Consider the following 18,195-nt stretch of genomic DNA (forward strand, 5'->3'; position numbering starts at 1 on the left):
TGTTTTCTGAGCATACTTTTTTTTTTTTTGATGCGGACATTTGCCTTTGCTCCATGGGGAGTCTTTCTGCAGCCTGGTTCTCAGCTCAGCTCATGCGATTCCAGAGCAAGAGAAGCGCTGCGCAGACTCAGACGATGCAGCATCACATGTGGCTACTGCTGTAGGGCTGGGTCTCTTGCCCCGGGGGCCTCACTTTTCTGTTCTCTTTCTAGGAAGCTATACAACACAAGTCCTTCTTCGAGCAAGAAAGGAAACTGGAGTATGGAAATATTGATGAAGCATTTAAAATGGTGGATCAAATTCTTGAAGGTAAAACTATCTGAAAAGAATGATGAGAGGGGAAGCAACCCCGGCCTGCCCAGTTGTTATACAGATGGTGTCTGTTTTCCTGAAGGTCTGGAAACTGAGGCTCAGAGTGGTTAAGGAGCACCGTCATACAACAGCCACTAAGCCACGAAGCACTGTGGATTGATAGCTTTTTTCAGGATTTCCAAAGCCCATGTTTCTTTCTGTTTCATCCTTTCTGACTTCTCCCTCCCCCCTCCATCTCTGCTTTCTCCTTCCTTTCTTCTTTCCTTCCCTGTCTCCTTCCCCCACTTCCTTGCAGACTTCCTTTAGTTATGTATATATGTAATGAAAATTAAATTTCCCTCTTGGAAATCAGTTGATTTGAACTTTCCAATAAAATTTTTGTAACTTTTTATTTTGAAATAGTTTTAGATTTCAGAAAAGTTGCAGAAACATTAAAGAAACTCCTAATTACCCAGATTCCCCAATAGACATTTCATGACACTTGCTTTATCATTCTGTGTGTGTGTGTGTCTCTGTCTCTGTCTCTGTCTCTCTGCCTGTCTGTCTGTCTCTCTCTCTATATATATATAGAGAGAGAGAGACATATGCACGCACACACTTTTTTTTTTGAGCCATTTGAGAGTAAGTTACTGACTTGATGCCTCTGTCCTCCTAAATACCACAGTGTCCATTTTCTAAGAACAAGGATATTATCTTACATAAACATACAGTTGGTTTTTTGTTTTGTTTTTTTTGCGGTACGCGGGCCTCTCACTGTTGTGGCCTCTCCCGTTGTGGAACACAGGCTCCGGACGCGCAGGCTCAGCAGCCATGGCTCACAGGCCCAGGCGCTCCGCGGCATGTGGGATCTTCCCAGACCAGGGCACGAACCTGTGTCCCCTGCATCGGCAGGCGGACCCTCAACCACTGCGCCACCAGGGAAGCCCCCATCTGAGAATGTCTTTTTAATTTCTTTTTTATCCTTGAAAGATATTTTCACTGAATATAGAATTCTGAGTTGACAGGTCTTTTAGCACTTGAAGAAATATGTTATACCAGTTCTTCTGGCCTCCATGGTTTCTGATGAGAAATCTGCTGTCTTTTGAAGTATTTTTCCCCAATAGGAGAGGCAGTGTTTTTCTCTCTCTTCTTTCAACATACTTTGTTTTTAGTTTTCAGAAGTTTGACTGTGATGTGTCTTGGCATGAGTTTCTTTGGTTTATCTTCTTTGGGATTTACTCAGCTTCTGTAATTGGTGTCTTTTACCAAGTTTGGGAAATTTTCACGTATTACATCTTCAAATACTCGACTTTAATGACACAGATGTTCAGACTTTAATCTTAATCACAACTGTGTCTGAGGCTCTACTCATTTTCTTTTCAGTCTATTCTCTCTATTGCTCAGGTTGAGCAATTTCTATTGTTCTGTATTCTTGTTCCCTGATGATTCCCACTGTTCTCTCTATTCTGTTGTTGAGCTCATCCACTGAGCCCCTTATATTCTGAGTGTTGTATTTCTTAGTTCTAAAATTTCCATTTTGTTCTTTTATATCTTCTGTTTCTTTGCTGAGATTTTCTATTTTTTTTCATTTGTCCCAAGTGTTTATGTAAATTAAAGCATTTTTATGATGGCTGCTTTAAAATCCTTGACAGATAGTTCCTACATCTGTGTCATCTCACTGTTGGCATCTGTTGATTGTCTTTTCTCATTCAAGTTGAGTTCTTGGTATGATGAATGACTTCTGATTTTACCCGGTTCACTTTGGATATTATGTTGTAAGACTTTGGATCTTATTTAAATCATCTATTTTACCAGAACTCCTCTGACCCTGTGTTGGAAGGAACGAGGGGTGATGTCTTGTTACTGCCAGGTGGAGCATGGAAGTCCAGGTTCCCCGTAGGGTCCCCATTAACACCACCCCAGCGGAAGATTTGGGGTACCTCATCACAGCTTGATAAGGGTGGAAGTCTAAGCTCCCCACTCAACTTTTGCAAACAGAGATAAGTCTTCAGTTTTTTCTGTAGTGTTTGGCTAGAGCAGAGTAGGTATTGCATAAAAGTTTTCTGTCTTGATAGGCTTCCGCTCTCCTGGTCCTTTGGCTAGAGAAAGTAGGCTTTTCTTGGGGGATTTTTTTTCTCTTTGCCTGTTGGTGTTTCTGGATTTCTGCTTCCCTGGCACCAAGTCTGGGATATATGAAGCAAACAATAACAAAACCCACTGAACTCAACATTGTGTCTTTCCTTGGGTCCCAAAGTCCCTAGCTGGTTTGCCTTTTCCTCTACTTTTCAGAACCTTCTTATGTTTCTTTTATTACATATAATGTCCAGAATTGTTAGCTGTACATAGAAGAAGGAACAGGGAGAAATATATCTACTCCATCTTGTCTTGGAACTGGAATTCTCCTTGCTGTAGTATTTTGACTCTGAAAAGTCACACATCTTTCCCTATCACTCTAAGACCTACCCTGCTGGCAGACATGACACATTCCCCTGCAGAACTCTACTTCAAATATGCAGGTATAATAAAAGCTAAATATTGTTATGTTTGGAATACATAAACACTTGGAACAAATGAAAAAAAATAGAAAATCTCAGCAAAGAAACAGAAGATATAAAAGAACAAAATGGAAATGTAACCCACTGCCCCAGCAGAAGCACTGTCATAATTTCTCTGTAATGAGATAACACCTGAGGGGTGCTACCTGTCCTATCTGACTGCCTCCTTGATTCTGGAATATTTTCCTCTAACAGGTGAAATACACATGGGAGGTCAAGAACATTTTTATATGGAAACCCAAAGCATGCTTGTTGTTCCCAAAGGAGAGGATCAAGAAATTGATGTCTACGTGTCCACACAGTTTCCCAAATACATACAGGTAATGTGGGAACCATTATGGAGGGGACATGGCTAAGTGGTTTCTGTCAACAAGATATACCAAGAACAATTTAGAACATTTTAGAAACTGAAGGAGTTTGGAATACTAATAGCCATATCCATTTGGGTATTAATAACCATACAACTTTAAAACTTTTAAGATAGTATTATGAAAGTAATGGCCTTCTGTTTGTGGGTCTGTAACTTTAAAATCAGTTATGGGATCAGCCGGTCTCTTTTTCTATACTCTTGACACTGTTAAGAACATGAAAGAAATGACGACTATAGTCAACACTGCTGTATTATATATGAAAGTTGTTAAGAAACAGATCCTAAGAGTTCTTGTCACAAGGAGAAATTTTTTTCTTTTAATTGTATCTATATGAGATGGTGGATGTTAACTAGACCTATTGTGGTAATCAATATATGTAAATCAAACCATCATGCTATGTACCTTAAACTTATACAGTGATGTATGTCAATTATTGCTCAATAAAACTGAAAAAGAAACCCCAAAATTTTACAAAGGAAGGCCTGCCCTCCAAAACTTACAGTCACCTAACTCACATGAAGCAATTAGGAAATAGTACTGGGCAAAATGCAACCAGCAAAGTCAGAATTTACATAGGTGGAAGAATTAAGGGAATGGAGGTTTGTAAAGCCCGAGAATCATCCAGGAAGTCTCATGAAGATGAAGTCTTAAGCTGGGATTTACAGTGGTGGGAATGAGGTTCGTCTAGATGGTGAGAGGAGAAGCCATTTCCAGGGAGTTCCACACCACGATCAAATGCCACTCATTCGTTCATTCATTCATTCACTTGTCCCTTCTGCAAACACTTTTTGCCTGTGTCCTATGTGCCAGGCAGCATGCATGTAAAGAAGGAGGAATAGTACGAAGACTGCCCAATCTGGAGGTGCCTGGGGTGGCTAGTTTAAGCATCGGGGTGAAAGTAAGGGGAACAAACACTGGGGTCTTGATTCAGTAGGTCACAAGGAGCCAGTGTCATTATCAGAGCAAGTAGGAATGTGGGAATGTGGAGAATGAGGCCTCTTAGAAGGTGGAACACTAAGAAGGATCAGGCGAATTCCATTCCATTCCTGTCGTGCCTCTCACTCCCTGTGTGACATTGGTCCCATCACTTCATTCCTCTTGGGCTCCCCACCTATAAAAATGAGTTATTAAGACTTAATGACCTGGACTTCCCTGGTGGCACAGTGGTTAATAATCCACCTGCCAATGCAGTGGACATGGCTTCAAGCCCTGGTCCAGGAAGATCCCACATGCCACGGAGCAACTAAGCCCGTGCACCACAACTACTGTGCCTGCGCTCTAGAGCCCGCATGCCACAACTACTGAGCCTGCGCACCTACTGAGCCCGTGCTCCGCAACAAGAGAAGCCACCACAACAAGAAGCCCACGCACCGCAACGAAGAGCAAGCCCCACGCCTCGCGCGCCACAACTAGAGAAAGCCCGCGCGCAGCAACAATGACCCAATGCAGCCAAAAATAAAAAATAAAAGAACAAATAAATAAATAAATTTATAACAACAACAACAAAAAAGACTTAATGACCTCAAACATTAGGATGGCAAGGAAGAGCAAGGCCTACATCCAGGGAAGACCGACCAGCCAACTGAATCCAAATGGAGGGTGAGGAGTGCTCGTTCTCCAGTGGAGACAGTGGTGTGCAGGGAAAAGACCCAGTCTGAGAGAGGCTTGGAAGGCACGAAATCTCACTGCTGCAGGAAACATATCCCAAAGGATACCTTGGGTGTAGTTCATGGGGAAAATTTTTTTTTAATTTTATTATCACAAAAATATCTCATTGATATTGGAAGGACTACTTAATATTAATGATAGTTTTGGTGCTGTCATTACAGCTAAATACGGCTGAGCTCAGCATGGATGCATGCTTAGGTTACTGGAAATCATCCCATTATTTAGTATAAACACACAATTTGTGTATCATGTACATCATTAAGGAATCAAAATGTGTAAGGACTATTCCCACTCCCTTGCTGCAGATGGGTCAGATTAATGAGAACTGTTATCATTCGCAGGACATAGTTGCTTCAACCTTGAAGCTCTCAGCTAACAAGGTCATGTGTCATGTGAAGCGTGTTGGTGGGGCTTTCGGGGGGAAGGTGATGAAAACTGGCATCATGGCAGCCATCACCGCATTTGCTGCAAACAAGTAAGTGGAGAAAATCTGTTAAGTGGACTAAAAATAAAGTGAGGTCACATTGAATATTTTCAGTATTGCGGTTAAGGAGGAAGAATCTGGGTCAAGGTTATTTAAAATCACATATAATATACAAATATACAAACCAGCTGCCAGCTTATTACAACTTCTTTATTTTATATTGTCAAACTACATACTATAAAAACAAAAATGAGAATCAATTACTGAAAAGAGTAAAAACCACAGTAAAATATATAATACCTGGAGAGAGACAGAAGCAGATCCTGAAAGGGTGGGGTTACTTGTCCTTAGCACCTGTATATCTACATAGGTCAGTTCAACCTTTTGAGGTAGACATTTATATCTATCTATATATCTACACCTATCCATATCTCAAAAGGTTTATATACATATAGATATAAATATGTGTATCTCAAAAGTTGTGTGTGTGTGTGTATATATTTTTCCCCTTAATTTAAATGGAAAATTGGCTTCTGTTATGCTTACCTTTATTTATAGTACCATTTTCCTTTAAGGGTGTCAGAATATAACTGTAGGAAATTGTCTTTGGAACAGGCACACCTAGAAGGCTTAATTTCTTTGCTAAGTAATGTACGTCAGTTCCTCTGCCCCATGACACAAAAAGACCTTCATTCCAGACCTGTCCTATCAGGGAATACTTGGCAGTCAGACACCACTTGAGTTCCTCCATTTGTAACCATCTATAATGTGGCCTTGGGACTGTTTGCCTATCATGGAGGTGATTATCACAGTGGGAAATAACCCCAAAGCAATACTCCGGAGCCTTGGGCCTGAGAGCCCCCTTGCATAAGTAGTGAGTGCCAGGCACTGTGCCCTGACCCAAAGGAAGAAGTCACTTGTGTATGCCTGAGAGCAGCACAGCCTGGGCTCAGGGAGTCACTTTGCTGTTCTGCGGTGTGTGTGGATGCCACCAGGCTCTCACTAGGCGTTACATAAACCCTAGATAATACCTGTTAGGTAAAAGAGTTTACCTCTCCCGATTTTTTTTTTTTCCTGTTTTAGGCATGGTCGTGCAGTCCGCTGCATTCTGGAACGAGGAGAAGACATGTTAATAACTGGAGGCCGCCACCCTTACCTTGGAAAGTATAAAGTGAGTAGAAGGATGGAGGATTTATGTTGTAAATATAACATAACAGAAATGCAGAGGGCAGCATCTGGCTACTCTCTACTGGGGAATGACAGTGAGCAAATCAACAAATTGTGCATCACACTGTCTCTTCCTTGTGCTAACTGATTACTGGCTGGTTCAGTGAAGCTTTTCTGCTTTCCTCAAAGATACCAGTTTGTGGAAAAAGTACGAGCTGGTATTGGCTGCTACAGAGTGCATAGCTGGAAAACATGTGAGTATATACATACGTCCATGAAAGTGGATCTGATAACCACACTATTCCCACAGTTTTATACGTGGGAGGTAAAAACAGAATAATTTCTGTAACAATAATGTTATGCGAAATTGCAAATGCTTGCCAACAGCTTCCTCATTTATCAATTTGTCAAAGGTATTTTGGTAAAACTCTGTACCAGAAATTCCTAATTCCTAGAAAAGTTTCTGTAGCAGAAAATAAGTATTATTTTGCTTTATAAGAAATAAGTTTACTTGTCAGAATGGGCTAACTGCTCTAACAACTAAAAACTCTCTGGGACTTAGACCTTTTTTGTGTTAATTCTTGCTCAAGTAACAGCCCAGTGTAATCAGAGGAGGGTGGGAGGTGGGTGGAGAACAGGAGAGAACCCTGCTACACAGAATCACTCATGGACTCAAGCTTTTTCCATCTAGTAACACCACCATCCTCCCCTCAGACCGCACTGTTGAATACGGAAGCCACTAGGCACATACGGCTATTTAAATTTAAATCTACTAAGTTAAATGAAAGTTAAAATTCAGCTCCAGGGCTTCCCTGGTGGCGCAGTGGTTGAGAGTCCGCCTGACGATGCAGGGTACGCGGGTTCGTTCCCCGGTCCGGGAAGATCCCACATGCCGTGGAGCGGCTGGGCCCGTGAGCCATGGCCGCTGAGCCTGCGCGTCCGGAGCCTGTGCTTCCCAACGGGAGAGGCCATGACAGTGAGAGGCCCGTGTACCGCAAAAAAAAAAAAAAAAAAAATTCAGTTCCACAGTTGCATTAACTATATTTCAAGTGCTCAATAACCACCTGTGACTAGTGGCTGCCATATAGGACATGCAAATAGAGAACATTGCCATCATCACAGGAAGTTCCATTGGTTAGCACTGCCCTAAAGACTCTTTGTCCTCTGCTGGATTTTCTGCAGAGGGCAGCAGACAAGGGAAGGGAAGGGAAGGGAAGAGAGGGAGCAGAGTGTTGTGTGGGAGATGTTCTGAGCACCAGGCCTGGAAGTGGTGGTCCTTGCTTTAATCGACACATTATTGGCCAGAACTTTGCCACCTAACTGCAAGGGGGCATGGGAAATGTAGTCTTCCTGCATGCCCAGGATGAAAGACAACAGGATTTGTTGAACACATCACATCGTTTCTACCACAACTGGTGTACCTGCATACATATTGTTAGAAGATAACGAGTGTATCTATTTCAACTTACATTCACTCTAAGCTATATTTTGAATTGGGTTTAGTGCAACATAGATTTATTAGAGCAAACTTTGTCCTGAAGGAGACCACATTTTAGCCGTTGAGGGAAAAATAAGACTTACACCTATGAAGTCATTATGAAAACATAATAATCTCAGGTTAAAGGAGGAGGTGCACATAGTAAAACTATGGGGAGAGATGAATATGAGTTGGGGTGTGTACAGGAAACTTCTTAGAGAAGGTGAAACGTAAATGACCTTCAAGAATGGATTGGCAGAAAGAAGGCAGAAAGAAGGTGGTGGGAATAGTAGCAGCATAAATGCAGAGGTGGGATACACACGGCCTGTTTGATAGGAGCAGGAGTAAGGGGAGAAGGGGAATTAGAGCACAGAGCACTTACTGGAAAGTAATGGGAAATGAGATGGGTTGGGTTAGGTGATGCCAGACTCAGAATGGCCTGAGAATCCCAGGATGGGGGGTTAGACTTGATCTCATAAGATACAGTGAGACTGAGTAGATGCTTGACCAGTCAAGTGTCATAACCAAACATGGGCGCTTTGAGGGGGAGAATATGATGGCACTGGGCAGGACGGCCTAGCGAGGAGGGAGGACGCAGACCGCCTGGAGGCAGCTGATGCTTTCAGACATGAAGCAGCTGGGGTCTGGCTACGATAGGAAGATGTAGAAAAAGAGATGGGTCCAAGAGCTATTATAAAATAAAATAGAATTCGGTGACAAACTTAGCAAAATATAATGGAGAATAAAAACCACAAACATGCCTTGGAGGTTTCTGATAGAAAGAGCCAAGTTGGAAGGAGGAAACAGTCTAGACGGACAGGGATGAGTTTATTTGTGTGTTTGGAGAAGAAGTGACAGTGGGACATTTAAAAGTGGAAATGTCCTTCATCGATATGGGACTTTATTGAAAAGACTGGATTATAAGTTACAGAAACCATCAGCATAGTGATGATTAAAACCTTGAGAAAATAATGTGTTCCGATGGAGGGTAGTATGAGGACAGGAGATGATATTAATAATATTTACAGTAGTATTATTTAGGATACTTGCTAGGTTTCAGTCACTGGCTTATGATTTTGCCTGCATTACCTTACTTATTGCCAGGTCACAGATAGTCAGAGAGGTTATGTGACTTGCCCGAGATCACAGAGTGGGTTAAGTGGCAGACCCAGGATTCAGACTTAAACTGCTGAATTCACAGTTCATGCCCTTGACTTCAGTTTGAATTTGGCTCCAGTCAAGAAAAATCATTAAAATAAACTTTACTTTTATTATTATTATTATTATTTTCTTTTGTCTACGTCACATGGCTTGCGGGATCTTAGTTCCCCGATCAGGGATCAAACCCGGGCCCTGGCAATGAAAGCACAGAGTCCTAACCACTGGAGCGCCAGGGAATTCCCAAAATGAACTTTAATAAGTTCAGAAATATTGAATACATCTTAAAAGCAAGGAAGATATTTATTTAAAAGACCTCCAGCAACACCAAATGCTGCTGAGAATTGTGATGAAATTGGGCCCTATGAGAAAAATGTGCAGAGTCCCTTATGTGCAGGCCACCAGATTTGGAGATTCGAAGATCGCTGGCTTTAGGGGAAAAGGTTTTGGTGGAAATATGAGGATGGGAGTCAGAATTCAAGAACTTATGGCGAGAATAAGAGGTCAAGAAATATGCAGTTGATTTGCTTTAGGAGGAGAAAAAAGATTGAACAGTAGTGACAGATTAAACAGGAGGGTTTTTGTGTGTGTTTGTTTTGCTCTTATATCTTTCTCTATCCTTCCTTTTTATTGTTATTATTTTATTTGTGGCAAAATACACATAACATAAAATTTACTATCTTAACCATTTTTAAGTGTACAGTTCAGTGGCATTATTAAGTACAGTCACATTGTTGTGCGGTCATCACCATCCATCTCTGGAATTCTTTTCACCTTGCAAAACTGAAACTGTACCCATTAAGCAATAACTCCCCATTCCTTCCTCTCCCAACAGCCCCAGGAAACCACCATTCTACTATCTGTCTCTGTGCATTTGACTACTTTGGGTGCCTCACATAAATAGAACCATACAGTGTTGGTCCTTTTGTGACTGACTTACTTCACTTAGCGTAATGTCCACAAAGTTCATCCATGTTGTAGCATGTGTCAGAATTTTTTCCTTCCTTTTTTTGGCTGAATAATATTCCATCGTATGTATATGCCATATTTTGTTTCTCCACTCATTTACTGATGGACACTTGAGTTGCTTCTACCCCTTGTGAATAATGCTGCTGTGAACATAGGTATACATATATCTCCCTGAGATCCTGCCTTCAATTCCTTTGGATAAATACCCAGCTGCACCGTTTTACCTTCCCACCAAGAGTGCACAAGGGTTCCAGTTTCTCCACATCTGCACCAACACTTATTGTTTTGTTTCTGTTTTGGGTTTTTTTTTTTTTTTTGCTATAGTAGCTATTCTAATGGATGTGAGGTGGTATCTTATGGTTTTGATTGGCATTTCCCTAATTATTAGTGATGCCGAGCATCTTTTCATGTGCTTGTTACCCATTTTGTATATTTTCATTGGAGAAGTGTCTATTCAAGTCCTTTGTCTACTTTTTAATCAGGTTGTTTGGGGCTTTTTGTTGTTGAGTTGTGGGAGTTCTTTATACATCCCAGATGTTAACCCCTTATCAGATATATGGTTTGCAAATATTTTCTCCCATTCTCTGGATTGCCTTTTCACTCTGTTGATTGTATCCTTTGATACCGGGAAGTTTTAAATTTTGATATCATCCAGTTTATCTATTTTTTCTTTTGTTGCTTATGCTTTTGGTGTCTTATCCAAGAAATTGTCAAATCTAAGGTCATAAAATTGTTCATCTATATGTAGAGGGTTCACAAGTGACAGAGTAAACTTTAGAGAGACTGGGTCCCCAGAACCAGTATCAAAAGTCCATTCTCTTTCCCCAGGCTGGATTCATGAACGATGGCAGAATCTTGGCCCTGGATGTAGAGCATTATAGCAATGGAGGTGCCTCCCTGGATGAGTCATTACTTGTAAGTGTTTTAATGAGCAAATTCACATTCTGGAAAGTGTTATGTAAAATTATTTAACTCAGAAAAATGTTCAGTAGTTAAATAATATTTAATTATAAAAGTGTAAAGATTCGCCATGCAGGGAGCGAGTAGACTCATGTTACTTACTGGTGCCCCCAGGGGTGAGCCCAGAGATACTGGCTAAGTCTGCATCTGTGTGTTATCTCCGTGTTTCCCAAACTTAGAGCTCTTTTCCCAGATGCAAGCATTAGACCTTCACCTTGACCCCACTGATGTTTTGAAATGCATAATTCTTTGCTGTAGGGCCGCCCTGTGCACTATAAGAGGTCCCTCAGTATCATTGGCTCCTATCCAGTATGTGTCAGTGGCGTAGCTACCCTCCAGACCTAACAACCCAAAATATCTCCAGACATTGGCACATGTCCCAGGAAGGAAGAGGGGAAGGTTGCCCCTGGTTGAGAACAAATGCATGAGGCCAAATACCAGCATTTTTTCCCTGTTTTTCAGGGTATTTTATTCTGTAAACTGAGAGAGAGTCTACATTCTGTAGACCGAGGGGCCTATGAATGCTTCAAAGGCTTTTGGAAATTTTTAAAACCTGGGGAAAAATGCATTAGCCCTAATGTGAAAATGTAAAAGTCATGATTTCCAAAAAATTATTCAAATCTTTAAAAATCATTTTACAGTAAAAATGCATTTAATTTGAGACATGGGTCCAGGTCAGCATGTTTGATGTGACGTAGGTCATTTCTGGCCTGATTTTGGTCCGAAGTCTCAGGATGGTAAAACAGGTGCACAAGGATGAGGTCTCATCACCTCAACTCTGGATTTCCCCAGATAATAGAGATGGGACTTCTGAAAATGGAAAATGCCTACAAGTTTCCCAACCTGCGCTGTCGGGCATGGGCGTGCAGAACCAACCTTCCGTCCAACACGGCTTTGCGAGGGTTTGGCTTTCCTCAGACAGGGCTGATCACCGAATCCTGTATCACGGAAGTTGCAGCCAAATGCGGGTTGTCTCCTGAGAAGGTAAAACTGAATTCGTTTCACAGACAAACGATAGTGAATTTTAGAGGTGGGAGGGCCCCGGGGAGTCTTCATGTTGAGGAATTTGTGGTCCATAGGGGCTACATGATTTGCTGCAGGTAACCCAGCTAACTACTTAATACAGAGCAGGACTCCAGAGTTCAGGGGTCCTTGTCTTACTCGGGCTCCTCAAAAATCCTGGGGCAGAGGGTATTGAGAAGTGAGCTCTGGATTCATTGTTAGTGAGAAGTCTCCATGGGTTAGAAGTTTAACTGCTACTAATAAGTTCTGTCAAACCCTTCTTTCCTCTGCTTCCTTAACATCTTAGGGAGCTGTCATCTGAGTCATTTCAGTTACCAAAATGGCCTCCTTTCTGTTCTTTAAGTCTTGGTCCCAATTTCATTCATTAACAAGCTTGGTTCCCTTCCCAGGATCCTGGAGTAGAGTTAGGGTGGGCAGAAGGTGTGCCCTCTGCCCCCTTCTCCCTCCCGTGAGGACCAGGGAAAACAGCATCTCCCCAGCTGACTTCTCCCAGCAAGCTCTCTGTCCTCTTCTTGGTTAGATGAAGCCACTTTTCAAGTATGTTGTCTCCGGGCTCCATTTCTGCCAGCCCTCTCAGAAATTGACAGTCCCCTGCAAGCATTAAATCTCCAACTGACCCTCAGCTGGCCCCTCACGCAGCATCCCCTGAAGCCCACACCTCTTGGCCCCATGCTGCAGCCATCCATGGAAAGCCCCAGTCCCTGATTCATCTACCTCCTCCCCCCCCGCAGCACTAGAATTTGTGACCATAGACAGGAGCCATCATCTTTATGTCTCTTGAACTTGGGGGGGGGCCCTGCCCCTCCCTTCCTGGCTGTCTCACCATGGCCTCTTTCCCAGATGTGCTGTCACACTGGTAGCACTAGGAGGAGGATCAGCTAATGACCTCCCTTCATCCCCAGAGAAGATGGAGGAGAGAGTAGCCATCCTTCAAAACACCACAGCAGGGGGCTTCCCTGATGGCGCAGTGGTTGAGAGTCCGCCTGCCGATGCAAGGGACACGGGTTCGTGCCCCGGTCCGGGAAGATGCCACATACCGCGGAGCAGCTGGGCCCATGAGCCAAGGCCGCTGAGCCTGCGCATCCGGAGCCTCCGCAACGGGAGAGGCCACAACATTGAGAGGCCTGCGTACCACAAAAAAAAAAAAAAAAAAAAACACCACAGCAGGGATTTCCCTGGTGGTCCAGTGGTTAAGATCCACACTCCCAATGGAGGGCATCTGGGTTTGATCCCTGGTCAGGGAACTAGGTGCCACATGCCGCAACTAAAGATCCCGCGTGCTGCAACTAAAGATCCCGTGTGCCACAACTAAACATCCTGCGTGCCACAACTAAAGATCCTGCGTGCTGCAACTAAAGATCCCACGTGCCGCAACTAAAGAGCCCACGTGCCGCAACTAAAGATCCCGCGTGCCGCAACTAAAGATCCCGTGTGCCACAACTAAGACCCAGCACAGCCAAATAAATAAATAAATATTTTTTAAAACCCCCCAAAACAAAAAAAAACACCTTCCCCAAAATGGCACAGCTCACTAATTTCCAGTCATCCTTTTATAATGATCTGGGACTTTTTGGAGGGGGAGATGGGAAGAAGATATGTCTGTAATGACCCCTGTCAGCTTGGGGAGAGGGCTGGCCTCAACTGCTGAGAGTTTTCTCAGCTGAGAATGTGAAGTACTTGACCTTTTGTTCTCAGCTGGGTGCCTTAGTCACCAATTTCTGGGAATTCAGGAAGAATTCTGCTCTGCTTCAGACATCCTGGGATAGAATCACTTAATTGGCTTTTCATCCTAGTTATGGGCTATATTTAAACAAACTTTCATAGTTTCCTGTTTGCAAGTGAGTGGTCTTCTCTTGCCTCAGCATCTGAAAATTGAAATCACACGGATCATGTAGCCTGTAATTAAATTCAGCATTACCTTTCAACAGATACTCACAAGTACAACTGGAATTAAGAGTCCACAGTGTACCTGGACTGCACTGTTGAGTTATATAAGAAATATGAGGAAAGGAGTCCTTCCTCTGAACTTACACAGGAGCGGCATCGAAGGCATATAAGTGCTAACACATTTGATAGAGGCTCTGAGTAGAGGAAGAGGAAGATGTTATGTGTTGGGAAAGGCTTCAGCAAGGAGTAGATTGAACTCAGTTTGGGTTTTCTATGATGAGCAGAATTTGACTAGGAGGACAGTGGGTGGGAGAGACTATGTCTGCCTAGTGCCCCACCAACCCTTTTGATCTCCTTCTCTTTTGTAGGTCCGAACGATAAACATGTATAAGGAAATTGATCAAACACCCTACAAACAAGAGATTAATGCCAAGAACCTGATCCAGTGTTGGAAAGAATGCATGGCCATGTCTTCCTACACCCTAAGGAAAGCAGCCGTAGAAAAATTCAACTCGGAGAACTGCTGGAAGAAGAAGGGGCTGGCAATGGTCCCCCTGAAGTTTCCTGTCGGCCTTGGATCAGTTGCTGCTGGTCAGGTCAGTTCTCCAGACAGACAAATCAAAAGGTGTTGAGGAAACTTTCCATTAAGGTGGATTAGCCATATGGTTGCAATATCTAATTGTTCAACTTCCCCAAAGCTGTGCTCCGTCCAACTAGTTTTTCTCCAGAGGAGACGAGAGCTACTTTGCCCACTTCCCCAGGGTTGGTGACAAGCATTCTTGCTGGGAAATTGGGAGACCCAGCACCTATTCCTGGCCTTGGAATTGAACAGCTGAATTAGCTCACTGTGGGCCCATATCACTTAAGTATAAAATACTTAAGTATTGGGGGACCAATGACCCCCAAGACTCCTCTTCAGCTACTCTGATTCTGTGAGGTAGAAATAGGAAATGGAATAGTAACGAGAAGCTGCAAGGCACTCGGTGCTCCTCCCATTTTTGGTGGGCTGGGGAAAATTACATCCAGAAAAATAAATCATTTAAATATCTTTTCAAACAATCGAAGTTTTTTTTCACTTTATAGCCATTAAAGGTATCACGGGGAGGACTGAAAATCTATTCTTTTTTTTTTCTTTTTAATATATTTATTTATTTATTTTTGGCTGTGTTGGGTCCTGTTGCTGCATGTGGGCTTTCTCTAGTTGGGGCGAGCGGAGGCTACTCTGTTGCGGTGCGCGGGCTTCTCATTGCGGTGGCTTCTCCTGTTGCGGAGCACGGGCTCTAGGTGCATAGGCTTCAGTAGTTGCAGCACACGGGCTCAGTAGTTGTGGTGCACGGGCTTAGCTGCTCCGCGGCATGTGGGATCTTCCCAGCCCAGGGCTCGAACCCGTGTCCCCTGCATTGGCAGGCAGATTCTTAACCACTGCGCCACCAGGGAAGTCCTGAAAAATCTATTCTTGTTGTTTACTTTCTTTAATTGATTAAATGAATTCCGTGCTCGGTTGCTAAACCTCACTTGCAGGTTGCACCTCTTCATTCTTGAGTGGAATTTACCCCGAACAGCTGGTGGTCTTTATTGTTGCTCATTGTACAGCAGGGACGTGGGAACCCTGTTCCCTATGTTCTTACGTGTCCGTGTGTGTATCTGTACATACATGTGGATGAGGTGGCAGAGCCCTCAAAACTGTAGTCCCTCCCCTTCGCAGAGTTCACGCCTTTGGCTGAACCGTGAAGAAGGTACAGCAGGTGTGTGTTTTGAGCGCTGACAGAATAGGGATAAGTGGGGGTGGGGCCGTGAAGAGCACTAGTGTGTAGGCCGTGTGTGATGGGGAGGCCAGGAAAAGCAGGCAGGAAGGCCCTTCCCCCGTTTCCACACCCATCATTCACCCATCTATCCTGACTCAGCCTGGATGAAATCACCAGAACGTTTTCATGCAGCTTTGATTGTAGGTGGGTTAACGCAGAGGGGCATATAACAACACAGTGGCGATCTGAGTGCAGCCTTCCTATGCCTCTCCTGTTTACAATGGCAAAACAGCACAGATGTTGTTTAGTCATCTGCCTACAATTTACTCAGATGAGAGAGTCAAGAGGCTGTGGTTGAGGAATAAAGGCAAAAACAAGGTTATTAAAAAGGAAAGGAAGGGGGAAAACTATCCCTAGAAAAGGGTTAGCGAGCAGTGACTCTTTGTATATAGTTTTGGGGCAAACTGATTAGCCAGCGGCCAGCAAAGAGGTCAGTCTGGGCCGTCTGTCCTTGAGTACACCGACCAGGATCATGCAGAAAACAATTTCCATTGTATATGAATCTTCTGGAAATTTGGGGGCGTTACGCTGTGGGTAGACATGGCAGGCTGTCTCTATTCAATGGTTGCCATTACTTAATACTTGGCCTCCACAGGAGACTAGGTCTGTCCCATTTCCCTCATCAGAAATTTCTCAAAAGGTAGATAAAAATTAACGATAATTACTGAGCACCTACGATGTTGTAAGTTCTTTTAGATTTTATCTCATCCAGCCCTCAGGGCAACCTATAAGATTTGTAACCTTATGTTAATGATGAGAAACTGAGGCTCAGAGAGCTTAAATCACTTGTCCAGAGTCCCGCAGCTGGTGAGAGGCAGGGCGGGTGCTGGAACTCAGGTCTCAGAGGCTCCAGAAGCTGTGCTTTGTAGCTACATCAAGCTGCTCCCCCATAGCACCTTCTGGGGGGAACTGAGGTGGGATTCAGCTCAGCTGGGAAGAAACTAGACAACAGCCAGCAGCACAAATTCATTCTCAAAGGCTCCTGAGACGCCTTCCCCACCACCACCATCCCCTCCCATCCTTGCCTGGAAACCAGCTTCTGTGCTTAAAACATTTGCTTAGGGCTGAATTGCAGAGTTGAACTGAGGAGTTTGAGATCACTCAGGCTGCTTCCTGGAAGCCATACGCTGAAAGCCTCTGTTCTGAAGCAAACCAGATACAGGGTGGAACTAGAGCACCTTCTGCGTCTACGGCCCTAGGCTGGGTGATTTGCAATTTCCCACTTGATTTAAGCCCTATCTCCCCTCTGTTGGCTGGTGTGATTCTGTTTCATAGAAGGGGGAGCTGAAGCCCACAGAGGTCCGCTCTCCTACAGAAGGACATCCAGCTAGTGAGTGGTAGAACAAGGACTTGACTTCAAGACTGTGCTCCCAACAGCTGAGGGTGTCAAACATGCCTCACCTGCATTATATTTAATTCCTAGACAGAGCACTGAAGTGCGCACAATATCTAATGAACCTCTGTATTCCCAGTGCCTTCATACGGCACCTGGCAGAGAAGAGGAACTCAAACGTTTGAATGGCTGAGACATTTTGGGAATCTGTTGGGTCAAAGCTCATGTCTCACCAACACCAGCAGTCATTGCTTGAGGACTTACATTTCACAGACTAAGTTCCAAGTTTATATTGGACAACTATCTGTTCCCACGTGCCAGTTGTGCTGATTTCGCAGATGCAGCTTTGCAGAATTATCTTTTCTGGCGCTAACAATGAGCCACCCGGTGGTGCCACTTAACTGAACCGAATTCGACATTGTAAGTGGCCCAAGAAGACTGCAGCAGCACATGGGACAATTACTCAGCAGTCTCGGACAGAAATGCTGCCCTGACACACAGGCAGAGCGCTGCTGCCAGCGGGGTCACACGTGATGAAATGCACAATCCCCTGTACTTGTAGTTCAATCACATGTGCCAGTTACACATTTCACCCACAAGCAACTTCTGAATTGCTGGCAGAGCCAAGGAGGCCAAATAGAATGTCTACAAGCTTAAGGAACAGATTAAATGGCTATGCTGTTGCCAATTCATTTATCAAACTTTTTTGAGTACTTACTACTCGTGAGTTACTATGTGGCTTTGCAAAGGATGCCTTAGGACATGGACTTTCCTTTCAGGGGGCTTACATTCCAGCAGAGTACAAAGAGCCCAGGAGCAGCCGCTGCAGCTGGCATCCCCCGCCGTCTGGTGCATAACCCCTGGGCAGCCCGCCCCGGTGCTCTGTAGAGGATGTCACTCCTTATCTTTATTGTGTAGAGAATAAATGACCAGGAGCACAAGACAGTGTTTCCAGGACTGATATATCAACAGACAGTAGAACGTGCTCTGCTGGGTCTCCCCAAGGCACTTGGATATGATTATTCTGGCAACGATGCCTTTCCTAAGGTTCTAAGATTCTCCCTTGGGCTGTGAGTGTAGGTGCCTTTGTCCTCAGAGAAAGTGCTC

The 18,195-nt window shown here is 43.8% G+C and overlaps 1 protein-coding gene across 4 annotated transcripts in view; it reads left to right on the forward strand.

Moving 5' to 3' along the window:
• AOX1 (aldehyde oxidase 1) overlaps nucleotides 1-18,195 on the forward strand; it is a 71,486-nt gene that overhangs the window by 36,453 nt on the left and 16,838 nt on the right. For all 4 annotated transcript variants that reach the window (XM_049712305.1, XM_004262875.3, XM_033430366.2 and 1 more), the window contains 7 exons: nucleotides 213-309; nucleotides 3,042-3,166; nucleotides 5,227-5,360; nucleotides 6,393-6,480; nucleotides 10,909-10,995; nucleotides 11,833-12,024; nucleotides 14,319-14,546. In XM_049712305.1, the coding sequence (XP_049568262.1) occupies nucleotides 213-309; nucleotides 3,042-3,166; nucleotides 5,227-5,360; nucleotides 6,393-6,480; nucleotides 10,909-10,995; nucleotides 11,833-12,024; nucleotides 14,319-14,546 (951 nt within the window). The remainder of the gene's footprint in view (nucleotides 1-212; nucleotides 310-3,041; nucleotides 3,167-5,226; nucleotides 5,361-6,392; nucleotides 6,481-10,908; nucleotides 10,996-11,832; nucleotides 12,025-14,318; nucleotides 14,547-18,195) is intronic.

The sequence above is a fragment of the Orcinus orca genome, chromosome 7 (genome assembly GCF_937001465.1).
Source record: "Orcinus orca chromosome 7, mOrcOrc1.1, whole genome shotgun sequence".
Classification (NCBI taxonomy): Eukaryota; Metazoa; Chordata; class Mammalia; order Artiodactyla; family Delphinidae; genus Orcinus; species Orcinus orca.